Source organism: Amblyomma americanum, chromosome 10 (assembly GCF_052857255.1).
Source record: "Amblyomma americanum isolate KBUSLIRL-KWMA chromosome 10, ASM5285725v1, whole genome shotgun sequence".
Taxonomy (NCBI): Eukaryota; Metazoa; Arthropoda; class Arachnida; order Ixodida; family Ixodidae; genus Amblyomma; species Amblyomma americanum.
In genome coordinates, this window is record NC_135506.1 from 3,882,678 (window position 1) to 3,903,861 (window position 21,184).

The 21,184-nt window shown below is 43.4% G+C and overlaps 1 protein-coding gene across 1 annotated transcript in view; it reads left to right on the forward strand.

Annotated features, from left to right (window-relative positions):
- LanA (laminin subunit alpha) overlaps positions 1–21,184 on the forward strand; it is a 103,090-nt gene that overhangs the window by 19,238 nt on the left and 62,668 nt on the right. Inside the window, exons 8-23 of the mRNA XM_077639930.1 lie at positions 62–240; positions 3,796–3,889; positions 4,002–4,139; positions 4,826–4,963; positions 5,584–5,718; positions 8,131–8,265; positions 9,011–9,175; positions 10,745–10,903; positions 12,864–13,120; positions 13,940–14,063; positions 14,561–14,712; positions 16,043–16,270; positions 16,692–16,913; positions 17,593–17,823; positions 20,020–20,187; positions 20,810–21,013. Of these exons, the coding sequence (XP_077496056.1) occupies positions 62–240; positions 3,796–3,889; positions 4,002–4,139; positions 4,826–4,963; positions 5,584–5,718; positions 8,131–8,265; positions 9,011–9,175; positions 10,745–10,903; positions 12,864–13,120; positions 13,940–14,063; positions 14,561–14,712; positions 16,043–16,270; positions 16,692–16,913; positions 17,593–17,823; positions 20,020–20,187; positions 20,810–21,013 (2,729 nt within the window). The remainder of the gene's footprint in view (positions 1–61; positions 241–3,795; positions 3,890–4,001; positions 4,140–4,825; positions 4,964–5,583; positions 5,719–8,130; positions 8,266–9,010; positions 9,176–10,744; positions 10,904–12,863; positions 13,121–13,939; positions 14,064–14,560; positions 14,713–16,042; positions 16,271–16,691; positions 16,914–17,592; positions 17,824–20,019; positions 20,188–20,809; positions 21,014–21,184) is intronic.

Sequence of the window (21,184 nt, forward strand, 5' to 3'; positions counted from 1 at the left end):
TATTGACACTATTTAGTTTTTAAAAAGGATTGCAACTTTTATATTATTGCTTCATGTGCAGCGTGCCATTGTGACCTGACCTTTTCATCGGGCAACTGCTCAGAGGGGTCAGGCCAGTGTGAGTGCCGTCCAGAGTTCTTACCTCCACACTGTAAAGAGTGCAACGTGGGCTACTACGGCTACCCGACTTGCCGACCTTGTGACTGCCATGCAGAAGGCACCCAGGGCCGAGTCTGTCAGGTCAGTGGAGACTATGTTTCAGTCCATGTGATGTCACAAAGGCATGCTGCTGGCATAAACTGGTTGACAGACAGTTCATCATCATCATCATCATCAGCCTTACTGCACCCACTGCAGGGCAAAGGCCTCTCCAATGTCTCTCCAATTAACCCTGTCCTTTGCCAGCTGCATCTATCCTTTGCCTGCAAACTTCTTAATCTCATCCGCCCACCTAACCTTCTGCCGCCCCCTGCTGCACTTACTTTCTCTTGGAATCCACTCCGTTACCCTCAAGGACCAGCGGTTATCTTGTCTTCAAGAGTCAAGAGTCAAGAAGTCTTTATTGAGTAACACAAACAAAATGTATACACAGATATTTGGACCGATAGCCAATGAGGCTAGTAAGCGGTCCAATACAAAATAACATATAGGACAGCAATCACAAACACATTGAAGAAAAACTAACTTTGTAGCCTTGCTTCCATTCCCAAAAAATGTTTCTTGCATGTCAGTTTGAAATTCCTAGCTTGCTTTATTTCAATTGGCAACGAGTTCCAAATTTTTGCTCCTGTAAATTCTATTCGTCTTTCTCCGTACGCATTATGGCAAATTGGAAGGTTAAAATTGCCATTGCTGGCTTGTCTAGTGTTGCGGACGGGAATACTGAATGCACCAAGAGGTAAGGGGTAGTTGGTATTTATAATATTATTAACCATAAGAGCTATTTTGTAATCGCGTAGGGTTGTCAATGACATGATTTGCATTGCGTCAAAAATGTTATTGTTAGAACTATTCGAAGAAGGTAATCCCATGGTTTTCAAGGCACGTTTTTGTAGTCTTAGCAATGGTGTTAAATACGTTTTGTATGTGATTCCCCATGATTCACTGCAATAACTGAGATGACTGTGACATAATGAAAAATACAGTGATCTAAGAATAGCAGGTGGAAAGTGCCCTGCCCAAGCCTATTTCTTCCTCTTGATTTCGACTAGGATGGCATTAACCCGCGTTTGTTCCCTCGCCCACTCTGCCCGCTTCCAGTCTCTTAACGTTACACCTATCATTTTTCTTTCCATGGCTCGCTGCATTGTCCTTAACTTAAGCTGATCCCTTTTCGTTGGCCTCCACTTTCCTGCCCCATAGGTGAGTACCGCTAAGATAAAGCTGTTGTACACTTTTCTCATGAGAGATATTGGTAGCCTGCTATTCATGATCTAAGAGAACTTGCCATATGCGCTTCACCCTATTCTTATCCTTATAGTTATTTCCCTCTCATGATCCGGATCAGCTGTCAGGACCTGCCCTAAGTAGACCTATTCCCTTACCACTTCCAGCGCCTCGCTACCATCTGTGAACTGCTGGTCCCTTCTGAGACTGTTGAACATTACTTTGGTTTTCTGCGTATTAATTTTTAGACCCGCAGTACTGCTATGCCTGTCTAACTCACTGATCATGTTTTGCAGTTCATCTCCTGAGAAATGTCATCAGCATATTGCAGATAACTAAGGTATTCTCCATTAACTCTTATCCCCAACTGTTCCCAATTCAGGCCTCTGAATACTTCCTGTAAACAGGTAATGAATAGCATTGGTGAGATCATATCTTCTTGCCTGGCGCCCTTCCTTATTGGAATTTTATTGCTGACTTTATGGAGGACTATGGTAGCTGTGCAGTTGCCATAGATATTTTCCAGTATTTTCACACAAGGCTCTTCTACACCCTGACTCTGCAATGCCTATATGACAGCTGAGGTTGCGACAGAGTCGAATGCTTTCTCGTAAGCAATGAAGGCTATATATATAGGCTGGTTATATTCAGCGCATTTCTCTATCACCTGATTGATTGTGTGAATATGATCTATTGTTGAATATCATTTACAAAAGCCTGCCTGATCATTTGGTTGATTAAAGTCTAAGGTTGTCTTGACTCTATTAGCTATTACCTTAGTAAATACCTTGTAGGCAGCAGATAGTAGGCTGATCGGTCTGTAATTTTTGAAGTCCTTGGTGTCTCCTTTCTTATGAATTAAGATAATGTTTGCGTTCTTCCAAGCTTCTGGTATGGCCGAGGTCATAAGGCATTGCGTGTACAGGGTGGCTAGTTTTTCTGGCACAATTTCCCCTTTATCCTTGAATAGATTTGCTGTTACATGATCCTCCCCAGCTGCTTTTCCCCTTTGCATTGCTCCTAAGGCTTTATTTACTTATTCTTTTGTTACTGGCGGGATGACGCATTGCTGTGCGCTACTGTCTCTTTCATTAACATTCTGGTTACATTTCTTTAGAGCATGCTCAATCCTCTCCATATTGAACTTCCCTATGTCCGCTACCTTGCACTTAGTTATTAACTTCGATAGCTTTGCTAGTTCTATCCTGTCTGTAGAGTTAGAGACCCTCATGCTTTGGCATTTCTTAATCAGATCTTTCGTCTCCTGAGATAGCTTGCCGGTATCCTGTCGAACCGTCCTACTGCCTACTTCTACTGCGCTCTCCGTAATGATAGCTGTCAGATTATCGTTCATTGTACGGACATTCAGATTGTCTTTCTCAGTTAAGGCTGAATATCTACTCTGCAGCGATATCCTACATTCCTCTATTTTCCCTCTTATCACTAACTCGGTAATGGTCTTCTTCTTCACTAGCTTCTTCCATTCCCTCCTCAAGTCTAAGCTAATTCTAGACCTTACCATTCTGTGGTCGCTACAACGCACCTTTCCGAGGACGGCCACATCCTGAATGATGCCAGGTTTAGCGCATAGTATGAAGTCGATTTCATTTTTAGTTTCACCATTGGGGCTCTTCCAGGTCCACTTACTCTTCTTTCGTTTGTCGGAGAAGGTATTCATGATGCGTAAGTTATTTTTATCTGCGAATTCTACTAATACTAATAACTCTCCCCTGCTATTCCTAGAGCCTATCCCATAGCTGCCTGCCGCCTGTTCGCCAGCCTGCTTCTTTCCTACCTTCGCATTGAAGCTGCGGCTGTACACTAGGACGTCTTCATCTCCTGTTTTTATAAAAAGAAAAAATCACGGGAATGGGACAAGCCACAAGAAAGAAGGAGGAGGGGCACAAGCACTGACCTTTTGTGCTTTTAAAGTGGTAGCGTTAAGACTTCCGTTCTACAGAAAATTTGGCATCAGCGTTCTTGGCATTGTACGGGCATTAACCCATTAAGGCTATCGTGTCATGTCCTAAAGGGGATTTTAAGTGTCCCCTCAAGTTTTCTTGTGGCTTGTCTCATTTTTGTGCCATTTCTTTTTCATACTATAAGGGATCCTGGCTAATGCACCATGTTCCTGTTCTGCTGTACTTTATCTGCTGTCTACATGACTGCTATACCAGCATTTGAGATGAGGGGAAAAGTGGTAATGACTCAAATACACCCACGTTTAAAGCGGGTTGACAAAAACAAAGTCCTTTCTGTGCCCTTAGTGAGGGTGCACAGGGTAGGGCCAGTAAATGCACATGGGAGGCAACTTCTCATATTACCATTCCTCGCTAATGTGTTCATCTGTAAGCCTCTGAATATGCACAGAGCATGATTTTAACACTGTGCACCACATTTCTTTGTCAGGTGAATGGAGGCCAGTGTCCGTGCCGCCCTTACTACGAGGGCAAGAACTGTGACCGCTGTGCCCCTGGCTACTATGGGTTTCCAAACTGCACACGTGAGCATAGCTGCTTTGAAGTTGGCTCTGAAACATCTATGGAATGGTGCTGTTGTGCAAATTGAAAATCGTAGCTTTTTTGAGAGAGTCATATGCTGCCATCTGTGTTCAGCTTGCGATTGCCACCCGACGGCTGCCTTGGGCAGAACCTGCGATGACACCACGGGGCAATGCCAGTGCCGCAACAGCTACGGAGGTCGTCAGTGCCTCGAGTGCCAAGTCGGCTTTTACGACTACCCATCCTGCAGATGTGAGAGCCCCCGCACAGCTTTCGCTTCTTCACTTTTGTATTCACTGTGACATTGTTCCGTTTTTACCTAACTATTGTTTGTTCAATCTACCTGCCCAATGCTTAAAAATGCCTTTAAGCCATACTGGACTTTGTGGCTTAGGGTAAAAGTTTTAGAAGAATCATACAGTGTGTATCTACAAAGAGGTAAATGTACAATTCTGATTACCAATACTTGTAAAGGCGCACACTAAGACAGTTCTCATTTACTGTCATATTAGGTTGTCCTCAGTAAAGGCCAGCAGCAATGCATCATTCTGCATTATAAAAATAGCAACACAGAAAAAAGAAAATTTATTTTCTGATACAGTGCTGTGCCTTTGTTTTTGTGTACTTTGCATGGTTGCAGTACCATGTTAGGCTGTTTTAGTACAGATATAGGATTTTCTTCACTGAATTTTTCAAGGTGTAATTGATAGAAATCAGATTTTGAGCATGTCACATGGTTATATATATTAAGGCATGAATACCTTGGGTGCATACCTCTATGGCAGAAACAAGAGGAGTGAGATTTTTGGAAAAGTTTGCACTGTACAAATATATTCCTCAACCGTACTTTGCCACTTGTGGTTTCAACCACATGACTGAGTAGGGCTACAAATTTTGCAAACTACGTTGAGATGTGCGTGTGTGATGGCCTTTTTCAGTTTGTGCCTGTGACACCACGGGCACTCTGGATGAAGTCTGTAACAACCAGACGGGCCAGTGCATGTGCAAACCGGAGTATGGAGGAGCCCGGTGCGACCAGTGTGCCCCAGGATACTATGGCTTCCCCAACTGCATCCGTGAGTGTGCTGATGTACTCAGGCCGAGGTGTTTGTGTGGGTGCTGTCCAGCTGTGCAAATGTGAAGGCTCATGCTTAGTTAATTCAGACTGAGTAGGTAAATAGAAGTGTTCACTGTCATGCCACGAACGTCAGCAACAATCATTAAGTATTTAGCTACCTTGACTGACATTTCAAGTTGTTGCTTGTAAACCACCTGTGACCATGATTCATTGATACTTCAGCCTTGTTTTTCATGAATGAAGATGTAACAACTAGGTGCTAAAAGCTGGAGCCCCCACCTTGACTACTGCCAATAGCCTGTTGCATTTTTGCCTTGATAACCATGTTGAATATCCTGTGTTTTAACAAGAATAGTTCTCAATTATTGCAATGTAATGAAGACAGTATGAAGAAAGATCTAAAGATCTAAGAGTGACATGGAGAGGGCTCTCATCAAAATTAGTGACTCCATATGAGAGTGGGACAAAGCTGTAAAGAAGGAAGAGATTATGTCTAATCAACAGTGATCAGCACTGGTGGTAAATGCATTCTGCAGCTACTGTTCTCTTAGTGTGCCACACCAACCTGCTGCGCACATTTCTTGAAGTCAGACACTTGGATTTTGTGCATTTATGCAGCCTGCGAGTGTGACCCCAAGGGCTCCCACAGCCAGGTGTGTGATGCCTCGGGCAAATGCCCCTGTCTGGCCAGTTTCACAAGACCTCAGTGTGACCAGTGTGCCCCTGGGTATTTTTCCTATCCTGAATGCAAACGTAAGTGCCTGTTAGATATCCAGCAAGCCAAAATGAACTTGATTTGATAATGCTACCTTGTCATGTGGATAAGAGCACATTGTTGACTCGAATGCCGCACCCACCTCAGTGGGGTCTGGTCGAGACCTAGCTTATAAAAGTGAAGTTAACAACTAGATATTATATATAATGTAACAATTAATGCTCTCATAATTCTTTACTGCGCAAATACATTAAAAAAAACATCTTCCACAAACTATACTTCGAGGTATGTTCAGTAAGTTTGGTAGTTATGCTGATGCAGTAAGGCTTAATCCTGTAACCTAGCAGTAGAACCACCCGCCACGGTGGCTCAGTAGTTACGACGCTCGGCTGCTGACCCGAAAGACGCGGGTTCCATCCCGGCCGCGGCGATGGAATTTCTATGAAGGTGAAATTCTAGAGGCCCGTGTACTGTGCGATGTCAGTGCACATTAAAGGACCCCAGGTGGTCGAAATTTCCGGAGCCCTTCACTACGGCGTCCCTCATAGCCTGAGTCGCTTTGAGACGTTAAGCCCCATAAACCAAACCAAACCTAGCAGTAGAACCCAAGTTTTACTTGCGGTACAGTCGAACCCACATATATTGAACTCGCAAAAAAAAACGCCTAAGCCTTTGATATGTAACGCGTAATTCGACATAAAAGTTTCAGTAAATTTGCAGCAAATTAATAACATAAAAACACATTGAGATATAGAAAAAAATGTATTTCTATCATAGGCACTTACTGCGGGCCTCCTAGAAAACACATTTTTGCAGATGCTGCGGAATATTCTGTCACCTCAGCTTATATACCATCGAGTTCAACATCCTGTCGAGGCTAAAGAAGCAGCTATAGCCTTAGCCATTATTCAAACAAATGTAGAATACATTAATCTTGGATTCTAGATCAGCCATTCAAAATTTTGTCAAACAGTGAGTTCACACACCAGCACATTATGCTCTGAACAATGCTTTACCACTGAATCGGCTCATTACACTCATCTGGGCTTCTGCACACTGCAGACACCTGAGGAATACGGCTGCAAACAATCACACTTGACGACTCGTTGATTGGGCGGTGGGTGGCCTCCCCTGAACTTATTCCTGCATTTCCTCATGCACCAAGGGACTGTCATCTGGGTTGCAAATTGTGCCAACACCCTAACACGGACGTCTGTCACATAGTTACAGGGCTTGCCTTAATAGTCCAACTCCTCCTTTTCTGAGACGCAATGACTAGAATAGATGAAAGGATCATGCTGAGCCCTGACTTGCATCGTGCAGGCCTCGCTGTGGCGTCAAGCATTACTCACTGAACTATAAATGGGTTGGACTGCAAAGGAATTGCTGTTACCTTTCAAAATTTGCCACAGATGGCACCATTAACACCGTTGATCTATCCCTGAAGTTGATCCGAAACTGCAAAGTTTGTCAATAGTTTTGAATGAGTCGAAGACCTGGCGACAAGTGACAGCTCATGGGGCTCGTGATGCGCGGCTATGAAGTTAATGTATGCGCTCTATGAACTGTTCCCTAACAAAGGGCCGCCTTCCAGCTAATGGCGTCGGCCAATTCTCATGAACCTGCTAACGCAACAATGCAAGGAGCGGCATGACATTGCAAGTAGGGGACTATCCCCAACCATGAAAGGAGGAAATTGTCCCCTTTCATTGCCCACTCCCTGCATTGTCACGCTAGCAGGCTGATGAGAATCGACTGACGCCATTAGCTGGAAGGAGGTCCTTTGATGGGGAAGAGTGCTTCGTTCTTGATTTGTACCTGACTTTAGTCAATCAGTCATTTCTCTCCTTTCTGATATAGATTTAGCCATTTTTAAAAATTTTATATTGCATAACAATGCAATGCCTGTAATGTGCTTCCATTGCTGAGCTGCAGTTACATTATCGGGGTGCCCTCATGAAGTACTATAAGCAGTGAATAAAATGCGAACAAGAGAACTGAAGTGCCAAGACAGAAATATCAACATATTAGATGCTCGAGAGGAAATACATGTGAGATTGTTTAACACTTCTGAAGGACAGTCTTCATATCTTTGAAGTGAAATTACTCTCCGCTAAGTTTGTAGGCTCCTGCTAAGAGCTTCTCATTTAATGTTCGTGGTTCAGTTGTTTTGTTTGCATTTCATTTCTTGCCGATACTACATATTCACTACTGCTGACAACATGACATAGAGCAAGGAGGCAAAAGATAGATGGCAGACATGACAGTTTGGGAGTACCTTCAGTTTTCACTTTGATCTTTCATGCCACTTACTCTAGGTTGTAATACTGCTAGGGTACCCAGGAAGTTTTTCAGTGTTAAAGACACGTGATTGAATGATCTAAGCAGTTTTTCAGTGGAACAAAGAAGACTCACAACGTGAGCCTCCTGCGTTCTTGTCTCTCCCTTAGCCTGTGACTGTGACCCTTACGGTGCTGTTGGCATCTCCTGTGGCAACGATGGCATTTGCTTCTGCAAGCCAAGCTTTGATGGGGAGAAATGCAACAGCTGCAAGAAAGGCTTCTACAATTACCCTCTTTGTGAAGGTATGGATTTAATTCATACATATATTTAGCCATTAACTTGTGCCATGTTCTATTGTACCCTTCCACTAATCTATGCATCTTCTGCTATGTAAAGTATTGGAATTTTGTTGCAAAACAATTACTAATTGTGTGGAAGTGTTCATGGTATGTTTTAGTTATAGCAGTGCTTTACTTCTGTTTCATCTCTAAAGTCCGATTCGTCACATGTAACCTGTTCATTGCCCATAGTGCACTAGGCAGCAATACTTGGTGCTACATGCATGGCTGTTTGTTTCCTGCTGTGTGCATAGTAGTTGCTGGGTGTTTTGATGCTTTTCAACGGAGGGTATGCCCGTTATATCAAAGTGAAAGTTCACAAATATGCTCGGAGCACTATATTTTGAAACTTCTATGATACTTGTCACTTGTTCCACAAAACAGGTGCCTGCTGAAGCCTGTGGCTAACCTTGTTGACATTCACCTGCCAACAGTGCTTATCACTTGTACTAAAAAAATTTTGTTCTTTATTTAGGAAACACAAGTTTGCCCTGCAAAGAGAAAAAAAATTATGTTTGGCTGTTTTCTTCACAACAGCTGTAGTCTCCTCAAATCGATTTTCTATAACGTTGAAGTGAAGATTGCTGGGTCATAAATTATTTCTTGCTCTGGCCAAGTTCAAAATGTTGCTAGAGCGCAGCTGTGTACGAAGGCGAGAAATTCAGCTTTTGTTTACTCAGATAGGTGTTTCCTCGTGACTTGCAAACAGGCTGCAACTGCAACCCTGCTGGTATCCTGCCCACTTTTGGCGGCTGTGGCAGCCTGACCAGTGGAGAGCTGTGCGAGTGCAAGGAGCGTGTCACTGGTCGCATCTGTGACCAGTGTCGGCCGCTCTACTGGAGCCTCAAGCCTGCTAACCCTCAGGGCTGTGAAGGTGAGCCTGTTATTGTTATTGGCGATAAAAGGGCGTTTTGCACAGCTGACAAATTACAGACTTACACGAGCATGCATCGATCGCCTGCGTCATATCTGAGGCCAAATAAGCCAAGTAGAGTAATTGCATGTGAGAAGCATTACTTCAGTGCGCGTGATAGGAAACACGTTACAAACATATGACTGAAAATATTTAGAATTGTGCTGTGCTACGCTGTGGCATAACTAATCAAGAAATCTGGTACTACAGCTTTTTCTTCATTCCTCCTGCTTGTAGATGTGTGGTGGACAATATTTTCTTTAGATTCCTGGGTGTGCTCAGTCTATGGATGGCCAAACTAAAATCTGTGCACTTTTGCATTGCAGTCGTTCGGTACTCGTCATGTAATATGTGGGAAAGCCCACTTGCGGAATTTCACACGAGATCAAAGCCTACCAGCATCCGAGAGTAACCATTCTAAGTGATAAATGATTTAGAAGAAAGCAAAGAGGATGCCTTTGTACTGTTTTCCTGGATTTTGAGATGATTTGCCCAAACATTGTGGTTTTGCCACGGTCGGATTTAGGAAAGTCGGCACAGTATTCCATCGCAGCCTAATATTCGGAAATTTTTGAATATCAATTTCTCGAATCTAATATGAACCAGATAACAAACATATTTGATTTGTATTCGAAATTTTGAATATTTGCACACTCCTACGGTGTTTGTGAGTGTATGTGAGCTGACTGTAAATTCTAGTGTAAGTAATTAGGAATCAATTTTTCAGAAACAAGCATTTGAAACAGAAAAATACAGGTTTATTATTGCTTTAACAATCATCTTTAATTAATGCGTACTGCTGTATTGAACGCTATTGTTTTGAATTGAGTTGTTTTGACCAAAACACAGCGATAAGATTATGAGAAAGCTGCGGCAAGCCTTAGAGGGATTCTAGTAACCTAACTAATGAATGCTAACTTAACCCCCTAAGGAAGCTTGGATGAGCCAGGCCCGTTGTAAGCCAGCTGTCATATCAGGCTCTTGATGAGTTCAGCTTGTCATGTGTTTTTAGCACTCTGGGTCCAGTTTAAGGTGAATAGGGCTCGTCCAAAGCATTTATTTGGTTTGCCGACAGATGACAGCACGGGTACTTAATGACCATTTTAGTACTAGTAGTTTCTAAAAAAAAAAGTGTCCGTTATGGTGTTAGTAACTAATAGAGCACAGACTATTAAAGTTTATTTGGTAAAGCAAAATATATCGTTTTCTGTATATAAGCCTGGCTACAGTAAAAAAGGAAAAAGAATGGTGCAGAAAGGTTTCATAGTGATGATGTGGATTTTAATGGCAGCTTGGGCAAAGAGTGCCAAAGTTAGTGTGTTTGGTCTGCATAACATGCAGGACACAGAGGTAAGATGGGGTGAATGCAACGTCTGTGCACAATATGGTGTGCATAGGTTTCTCAGAGCAGCTGTGCCATTTAGCAACATTTAATATTGTAGTGCTGAGAAACTGTTCAGCTGTAAGCCTTTGCAGGATGCTGTGAAAGAGTAGTGCTGTTTTGCTGAGAGTTTGGGCACTTTGTTGCAGAGTGCGAGTGTCACATCCCTGGCACCCTGGGTGGGCTTGGAGTGTGTGACGGACAAACTGGCCAGTGCCTCTGCAAGCCAAATGTTGGGCAACGACAGTGCACAGCCTGCATAGATGGCACCTTCATGCTGCGTGAGGACAACCTCCTGGGATGCCAAGGTAGTACTGCATCATGTATTGCAATGCTTCATAGGGTTCACCACATGGGCATACAGTAATCGCTAAATTCTGGCTTCCTTCCTCAGCAAATCTTGCCGGTGGCCTTGAGACTTACCTTTAGCGACAAGCCTTGGCTGTAGTTGTGCTCTCGAATACCTGGCCACTGTCATCATCAGCCTGGCAATGCCCACTGCAGGACAAAGGCCTCTCCCACTGATATCTGATTAAACCCAAGCTGCAGCCACCCTATTTGAGCAAGCGTCCTATTCTCATCCACCCACCTGACTGCCTGCTGCCCCTTGCTATGCTTGCCTTCTCCTGGAAATCAGCCTATTACCTTTAATGACCATTGATTATCACTCTCCTTAGCATTGCATGCCCTCCCCATGATTATTTCGTTTTCTGCATTTTAGCCGGGTTTGTTCCCTAGCGCACTCCACCCATTTTGTGTCTTTTAATGGTACACCTGTCATTTTATGTAGCAATAGCTGTCATTGCACTCATGTCCTCTAGCAATAATGCAGCTGACACTGAGTTTTACTTACCCATGCCATCACTGAATGAATTGCTGCAGACTGCATATGTACTACCTATGTAACTATGTGGGTTATTCTAAAGAAGGTGCATGCAGTTATGTTTTGACCCATAACATTATATGTCACAATGATGAAGCATCAGTGAATCAGTGCAACTGTTGTTCTCGTGCCTCCCCATTTAAAGCTGCCATACTTTTATCTTTTGCCTCCTAAGAATAAGCTTTATTTGATACGGTCTCTTGGTTCACCTATAAGCAGTGTCTGTCCAAACGTAAGTATCCAAAGTTTTCAGTTTTATGAAATGCTGGCTGCCTGGGGCAACAATAGCTCATTCCCGTGCAGAGTTCCATTGGGTACTACAAAATCTGATCAGGTGCATTCTGGACCTTGCTTTGCATGTTTCTAACTCTTAAGAAGGGCTTAGCTTTCAAATTGCGAAAAATGGCCAAAAATGTTTTTTTCTTTAAATCACTATATCTGCTTGAATGCATCATTTTCTATGCTATCCCAAAGTTTCATTGCTGAAATCCACCTGGAGGTACTCGAGAAAAATTTTCATGCACTGCGGTGGCACTGCATATTGGGGAAATCCTTTAAAGATTGTCATTATTCTCTGTTCTGGTATTCTGACTAGATGCACACCTTGTGCAACAGATTTCGTCATGACTTTTTTATCTACATTGATCCCATTTGTTTTGTTGCACTTGCAGAACTCTGCTCTGTGTGATTCCAAGAGAAAGTAAGTGTAGCAGGGGGCGGTAGAAGGTTAAGTGGGTGGATGAGATTAAGAAGTTTGCAGGCAGAGGGCGGATGCAGCTGGCAAAGGACAGGGTTAATTGGAGAGACATGGGAGAGGCCTTTGCCCTGCAGTGGGTGTAGTAAGGCTGATGATGATGAGTATGATGACGCTCTGTGTGATAACATTCTTACTTTTTGATTTTGATGAATTATACTTTTTAGGTGTGACACATTGTTTACAGTTTAGACATGTCTATGCCAACTTCTTTGTAAAAAATGAAAACAAAGAAAACTGAGTCGTGGGAAAAAAATATAACACGTGTAGCATGCATTCAGAAAGCAGTGAATATTGAACCAGTCTTTTTGCCTAATCTGCAGGTATTTCACAAGCTGTGGAAGAAATAAAATTGTGTAAATGAAAGTTTTGATATAATTCTGAAATTCTATATGCACATTGGTTTGAAAGGATTACTAATACAGAGAAAAAGCCTTAGCAAAATCCTTTCAAAAAATGTAAAAGTTGGTGTTGAAAGTTATATGTCCCCCATTAAGTGAATACTTTATTTGGCTAACTGTATCAGAGCGAGCACTGTAACGATTGATTCTATTGGCACACTAGTGCAGCTGTCTTTGATATCTGTGCCAAGTTGAAAAACAGTGCCTCGTGTTGCATCAATGCCTTGCAGACTGCGGATGTGATGTGGGTGGTTCGGTGGGCAGCACATGTGATCAGCGTTACGGACAGTGTCCCTGCCGGCCACGGATAACAGGGCGTCGCTGTTCAGAGCCCCTGCAGGCGCACTACTTCGCCACCCTGCACCAGCACAAGTATGAAGTTGAGGACGGGCACACGCCCAGCGGCGTCAATGCCCGCTTTGACTTTGATGAAGCGCTGTTCCCAGGCTTCTCATGGAGGGGATATGCCATCTTTTCAAACATCCAGGTGACTGCCCCTTACCCAACTCATTCATGCAACAGTGACGCCGAGTATGAGGCATAATGGGGGTGACTAGTGACTGCAGATATATTTTGCATGATGGGCAAATTTATATTTTCTGAGGTTGAATACAGGTATTTATATTCAATATATTGAAATAATTTCTTTTCACGATAGTTTTTGACTGGCTGCTATAAATCAGCCGCAATCAGCAAACCTTTTTCAGCCTCTTGGTTTTAACCACGTTGTTAAAAATAAGGTGAAAATTTGCTACATTCCTGCATTCTGCTTGGGAATTTTTCAAAGCGAATGTGTTCTGTACTCCCTTTTCTGCTGAGGGAACTCCTGTCACGTACAAGTGTGAGTGAACGGGCTAATTAGTGCTCTGCTGTGACAACACAGTGCAAAAAACGAGGGCAGCATGACGCAGTGCTCATTTCTGGTCTCATCTATGTTGTCTTTGCTTTCTAACGCTGTATTGTAAAAACCTTGTCACATACGTTTTTCAAATTAATTCACCAAAACTGCTGCGTTGATTTATTTTAAACATCTGCTCTGAAGTGCGGTGCTTGGCAACTAGCCAAACAGCTTTACTTTGTTTTGTCATTTAAGGTGAAACAAATGGGATGGCTCTTGAAACACGTGTCTCGTACGAGACAACTTTTTCTTCTTGTTTGGAATAGCTAGGCCAGGCAGGCTTGCCTCTTCATTTGGAACAGGTTGCATCAGCTTGCATTCAGAGGAGAACAAGTGCACTCAGTGCGCCTGCCTGCCAATGTTATCAGTCTGGCGGCACTCACTCAGTGAGACGGTTTTTCTTTCCAGACAGAGATTCTGCTTGACCTGCACATCCAGAAGCCAGGGCTTTACCAGGTCATCGCTCGCTATGTCAGCCTCAATGGGGACAACATGTACTCCAACATCACTTTCACACCCGACGCTTACGGAGGTAAGTTGGGGGGTGCACGGCTGTCTTTCTGTGGAGATTTGAATACATAGTAACTTTGAAGGCTGGTTCCGGTGGAAGGCTTTTAAATAGCAAAAAATGCTCAAGTACATCTCTGTCCCATTCTTTCTAAACGAGACGAATGCGCTCAAAAAAAGTGGATGTTTCTTTCTTTATCGAGTAGAGGCCAGTAATATCCATTTTAGAATAACATTAATTATGAAGAGTTTATGACAACTGTCTTAACGTAGAGTGTTAGACTTAGCTTTTAAATAAATGCTCATACACAAATTTTATTGGAACCAGACATCAACTCCTGTGGTTGACAAAACTCGCTGCGTATCTGACTTGCTCAACTGCATAATGCTGTAATGCCTTCAGATGAACATGCGCATGTTGCGTGTGCCCGCCGAGTAGCATATTGCCACTGACCAGCAGTTAGTCATGGTGCATAGAGATAGCAAACAATTTGTGCTCTCACGCTGTCCCCATTTGTGCAGAGACCAAGCAGAGCGAGATCCTCATCCTGCCGCCCAGCAGGGAGCCCCGTTTTCAGGCTGTAGTGGGCCCCGACGGTGTCACTGCTCTGCCATTCGTGCTCAACCCTGGCCGCTGGACCCTGTCCATCAAGGCACAGAAACCTGTGTTCATGGTATGCCTCTTCTTGGTTGAGCTGTCGTTTACTGCAGGGCTGACATTGTTATTTGGAACCAAGAGGCAGAAAAGGAAGCTTCCTTTATATTACATGCTTTTATGCTTCCTTCATTTTTCAATTAAGGCAATTACCACACGAATAAGCCTTCAGTCCACCTTCTATTCATAGCCTTCCATATGCATTGGCATATTTGTTCAGGAAGGGATTTGCCATAACTGGTACAGCTGATATCTCTTCCATTTCTTCTTGCCACCCACAGGTTTTTACCTACCCCGTTGCAATTCACTTAAAGCATGTCCCCATCCAGCTTCCAAGTGAGAATTAAGTTCTGAAAATTGACATGAATAGGGTAACTGAACTTATTAGCATAGATTTGGCATCTTTTGAATGCCAATACATATTCAGCGCTCAGAAGTAAGAGTGACTGTACTGAAGTGTTCTCACGGAAGAACATATTTTTGTGACACAGCAGATGTGTTCCTCTCATTTCTTGCTATCCTGTGCACATGCCATGTTGTTACATTGCAAGCTACTTGGCTAGTGGTATATGTTTTCGATGTTTATGAAACAAATCTTGGTTTCTCATTTTTATGTTTTTGTTTTCATGCGTGGCATAATTTTAGATTCCTAACACGTTTTAAGCTTAAAAAATGAGGCTAAAATGAGCTTTGTGACCATTGTGATTTGTGTTCTTTTTTCCTTTCCTTTGTCCCACTGTCTGTATCATTACAGTGGTCTGAAAATGCTCATTGGCAATGTACTGGTCATATCAAAAGTAAATGAACATGGTTAGGCAATGTAATTTTACTTGCATTCTGTGCATTGGGAATCTGAGGATGTGTAAGTCGGTGCCCAAATTAGGGCACTGAAACAACCACACACAGGCAGAGCACACCTTTTGAATTCCACAAGGTCATGCGTCAGTGCACTTTGAGCTCAGAACCATGCGTTTAATTCCTATGTCACTTATGCTTATTTATGAGCAACATGACCAATAAAGGTCACTGCCACCACAATCAACAGCTACTGGTGAAAAAATGTACACTTGCCAAAACTTGCACAAAACGACTTACACAATTTTCTCTCGCCAGACGAGATCCCGTCGAACCGTGAATTTCATCATTAGCAGTAGCATCCTAATGACATCAACTGCAGGGAAAAGGCTTTTACTATTGGCCCCCAATTAACCCTGTGACTAATGAAACTGTAGAAGTGCAAAGATACCAGCTGCAGGCAAAAAACACGCATATCACGATTTTCTGTTATCATACCGATGATGCAAATGTGCACGACAGTGAAATGACCACAAACTTCTTTTTTCGCACAGGACTACATAGTGCTTTTGCCAGAGGCCTTTTATGAGGCTACCTTGCTCCAAGAGGAGGTGAAGCAGCCTTGCATCCGAGGACAGGTGCCTGATGTGGCATGCCTTCAGTTGCGGTACCCTACACTCCCTGATGGAGCAGCCCCTGTCTCGGCAGCACAGGCTGGCTACGTTGAAGTGGAAGGTCTGCAGAACCCAGTCAAGCTCCTAGATGATCAGATCACCTTGGACGTGAGTTTTAGCTTATTCTGACTACTGTCGTCAAGTGCTGCAAAACTCTCCTATGCTCAGGTGTCTTGGATCGATCTAGTCTGAGACATGCTTTGGTGCATTGCATCATTTTAGTAACACTAACTGTACTAAATTTTACATCCGAGGAGGTAGGAGCTCAGGCCAAGGAATCTGTAAATGAGGAATAAGTTTGCAGAAAAACTCGTTAGTGCTGTCTTCAAAGTACACTTTATTAGTGTCCTGTATGAACCTTTGGAAGTTATGTGCATCATAACTACAAATACCGCAAATCTGCATACCCTTCGTTGTGTGCTTCACTTCCAACTCGGCCACTACTACTTATATTTATGAAGCTAACTACAACTCGCATTATAGTACCGCTGAGCATCAACTGAAGAAAGGAAAATTTTTCTTCTTACAGGAGCTCCGCAGTGGCCCAATGGCACACCTGACTGAAGATGAGCATGCCATGACAGTGGAACTGAGGGCTCCCACTCCAGGGCGATACGTGTTCCTGCTCTTCTACCACTCACTCAACAGCAACGACTCCCGGCCAGCGGATGTAAGCCTTTCCACCTCTGATGCCCTGGCCACTGGCAAGGTTAACCTGCATCGCTGCAAGTACAACATGGTCTGCCGACAGGTATGCTAGTACCACTTCCTCCCCCCACAAGCAGATGCTCACTTCCATAACCAGGCCTGATTTTCTGTGCCATCATTGTCAAGGTTTTGTTTACTTGTGTAGCAGCCAGCCTCTGAAACACCTGGCATAAAAGCTTGTGCAGCATGCAGGTCATGTAGCCACATGCAACCTCAGAGCGAGAGGTGCAGCGTGTGATTTGGCATTGTTGCATGCATGTCATATTTAAGCTGCACATTCAGTCTGCTGCAAGAATATTGAATTGTTTTTTCATTGCTGGCATGTACAGTAAATTTTAGATGGTGGATGTTTTCAAAAACGAGCCTTGAAAGATATGCCCACATAATGCGGTCCTTACTCCTGAGTGTACGCTGATTTGTTGAAGCATGCTGTCAAGGCAGATGTACAGTCATGACGTGTAAACAGCTGTTCACCAGACAGTGGTACAAATTGACAGCTACATAGGTCACTGCCTTCAATGTTTTGCTTCTGTGTAATCCCATAAAACTGAAAGCGGTATGCAAATGACATCACAGTTGGGGCATGTCCAGCAGCTGCAGCAGTTTTTAAGCATGTGACATTTGGCATGATGCGAGTCAGCCATGATGGTGTATGTCGTGGCCTGGTATGATGCAAGTGATGGTGTATGTCACAGCTTGTGGCCACATCATTATGTGTGCAGGTTGTTGTAGACCATGTGAACCGTGTGCTGGAGTTTGAGCTGAAGGACAACCCTGTCCGTGTCACCATCGACCTTGGTGAAGACTCCAACAGCGAGCTTGCTGTGGAAAGAATAGTGGCCGTGCCTGCTTTACAGTGGCACACCGACTACTTGATTCCCGGCGAGGAGTGCGTTCTGCGACAGGGAGAGTGCCAAGGCCTGCCTTTCCCTGCCTTCTCCCCCGCCGCTAAGGTGGGCATTTTACTACTTCTTACTTATTTTCTCGCTTACTCCTTTGGTTTACAAAGGAGTAAGTAATTGCATCTTTTATAAAGACGTAAGCAAGTAAAAGAGTAACTACTCCTTTGCTTACACTTTTAGTTATTGGCAATACTGGCCACTTGCAGTCAAGTTCGTGTAGCTTAAAAAAATCTATTTGACAAGCAACTCATCATTATCAAGAACATAAAATATTGTCACGACCTGAGGAGCCGTGCAGGTAGGCGTCGGGGAGAACCCAAGACTGAGAGGTTTTCATTAGAGAGCCAGGGTCCGGGTCACAGAGCCAGAGCACCTCGAGAGCCAACCACCGCTTCGTCGCCGTTTCGACTAAGCGTGGAGGCCGCGCGGTGCGTTAGGCACGTGGCAATATATTATGCAGAGTTTGCATGATATTGCATGCTGCTACCCAATCAGTAAGCATGCAGTTCTCCTATGAACTGCAAGTGAATGTAGGAAGTTATAAGGCTGACATTTTATTATTCTCTGTAATAACTGTGGCTGACCATGACAGAACTGCCAAAGTCGTTGTCTGAGGTCTGAGCATATCATTTTGTAGTGATAGCTACATTACGGTAGCATTTTGAGCCTTTAGCGTGGTTGGTCACGTGGTGCGGAGTAGCTGCCAGCGGCGCGGCGCCGTGGCTGATCACGTGATTGGTCACGTGGTTGGTCACGTGACCAAGTTCTACTTGGCCAGCTGTAGCTATCACTTCACTCCAGGTTTAAGCAGAGCTAAACCCCTGCAAATTTTTTTGTTATTGTAGTAGCATGCCCATTGTACTTCAAATTCTTTCGTAAAAATGTTATTGCCTTGAATATGTGTTTGCATGTCTGGTCTCTGCTTGCGTTGAATTAAAAGCAATCTCTTTAGTAATTCGATGTAACATTGACATGTTATTTTTTAGCACTTATGCCGTAGTGTGTGAGCTACCGCATTTTTCTTTTGTTGTTGAAAGTTAACTTTTCTTTTTAAGTGTTAGATTTCCTTGGTGCGTTCCTCAGTTTCGAGCCTCTGCAGTGGTTGGCAGAGCGCCAAGACGCTGCGCACCCTTGACAGGAGCATCGGAGGCGGTGTCTTGCTCGGCGCTCTGCTACATGCTCGGCTGCGTCCAATTCGTACTTAGATAGCTGGTGAGCACTCGAGCAAGGAAAAGGAGCCTAGCAGTTTAAACCGAAATGCTATAAAACGCCCTCGACACTGAAATACTACGGAGGAAGCAGGACCTTCAAACCCCAAAGCGATTTGGTGAGCTCAAAATTGGGAGCGAAAATGCCTAATCCCTGCCTCTCGCATCACAGCTAATGTTTAAATATTCGTGTTATTGCAAGTTTTCTTTTAACATCACATAAAAACACGCACCTGACCTTCAGGGCTGGTGTTCAGCATGTTCGCTTTAACTTGCCGTGATTGGCCGGCGCCGTCGACTATCGCAAAATTGTTGGATCACACATTGATGCAACAAACATCTTTTAAAGTGAACAGTGTTCTGTTGGTGATAGATGAACAGACGGATGCACGGGCCAGCCGGCGGGCGGGCATAGTTGTATATTAAGTTTTGACTCTTGCAAAAAAGTTTGTTTAAACTTTTTTTTTCCGCTTAATGAACTCTTCTCCCAAATTCATGTAAACTTTTCTGGAGAAAAGTGGGTTAATTATGCAAGTAAATACAGTAATTCATACTCTTTGTGGCTACAGTTCTGTTCTTTATTACTTCCTCTGGTGCTGAGACGCTGCTAATGTACAATGTGGCTGTACTGTAAAATGTGCTGCTACCAAGAAGAGAACAAGAAAATGAAAAGCACACTGAAAGCAGCTTCGAAAAGCAAATACTATGTTAGCACATAGTTGGCACTACTGTGCATAAAAGAATGCAGAAAGATTGGCATCATGATGTTTGTGCTGTTCCCCCCTTTCACTGACTGATGGTTGGAACACCAAACCCGCATGGTCATGTGAAGTGGTGGCCTGTGCTCCTAGTAAATGCGCTTTTAGCCGCTTTTAGCCCATCCAACTATTTTAGGATTTGTATATGTCTGGAAAAACAACCAAGGCAGCAAACTGAGCTCTTGGAACAATAGCTTGTTTTTGCGATGCATTCACCAGTCTAGGAAAACATGATGAATTCAATAATTTAAATTACAATTAAATTTGTTTTCTATCTGCAGCTTGAATTCGAAAATGCGGAAGATGCTGTAGTGGCAACCGAAACACCGTCCACCCTCAAGGATGCTGAGACCTCTCTCGTCCTTCTTGACTATCGAAATCCAAGCATCACCCTCAGTGATGATGTGCCAGAAGCGGCCCCCTATGTTCTTGTTGCCCATTACTTCCAGGTATGTGCACCTTTATTTTGTTACACTGTGTCTCATAACACTGTCATTTGTACACGAATAACAGTGAAAAAAACCAAATGGGTTTTTATTTCCTCAATATCATTCATGTGTTGCACACTGGTAAATTAAAGCAACATTATTCCCTTTTTTTAATGATAAAAGCTTCAACTATTTATTTGTTACTTACTGACCCAAAAAGTGACTGGGCTTCTGATTATGGAATCGGTGCACAAATTAGAATTAAATGCCCATCTTTGACTATGCAAAAATTGATGTTCAGCTTAATAACATTTGAGTTTAGAACTGTCGGAGCTTGAAAGTGCACTGTGCATTTTTGCAAAGTGTACTGTGTACAATATGGTACCAGGGCCTTTTAGAAATGGATTCTTTACCCTAAAATGCTGCAATTTTGAAGTGTTTATAGCATTTATGAAGAGGCTGCAAGAACTGTCTTTTTATGACTGCAGTAATGGATACGTTTTCTTAGTAATAACTTACATTAAGTTTAGGAAACTGGAACTATAACAGTTCAGAAGGTGTTAATTAGTTAAATAGTTCCAGAGCTGGTTCTTGTCATCCAACTCACCCTGATGATGACATCATTCATGTTAACCTCGCCTAGCCTGACCACCCTGCCTTTGAGCTGGAAGCCATGCTGGAGAGTGGAGGTCATGAGCACGACACCCGCCTCGCCCTGGAGCACTGCCCATGGACATCGGGATGCCGGGCTGTGCTGATCAACCCGCAGACTGGGGCCACCGCTTTTGACCTCATGGACAACTTCACACTCAGCTTCCAAGTGCCAGACCAGAAGTCAGTGTGGCTGGTAGGTGGCATGTGGCAGCATTTGCAGATAATCATCATCAGTATGCTTCTGCCCATGTCAAAATCTTGTATTGCAGAATCAGGTGTCCAGTAGTAGTGCAGTGGTTGTGGTAAAAAATCTGCTGCTGTTTTTTTGCTAAATGTGCCTTAGGATATATGGATATAGTGAATT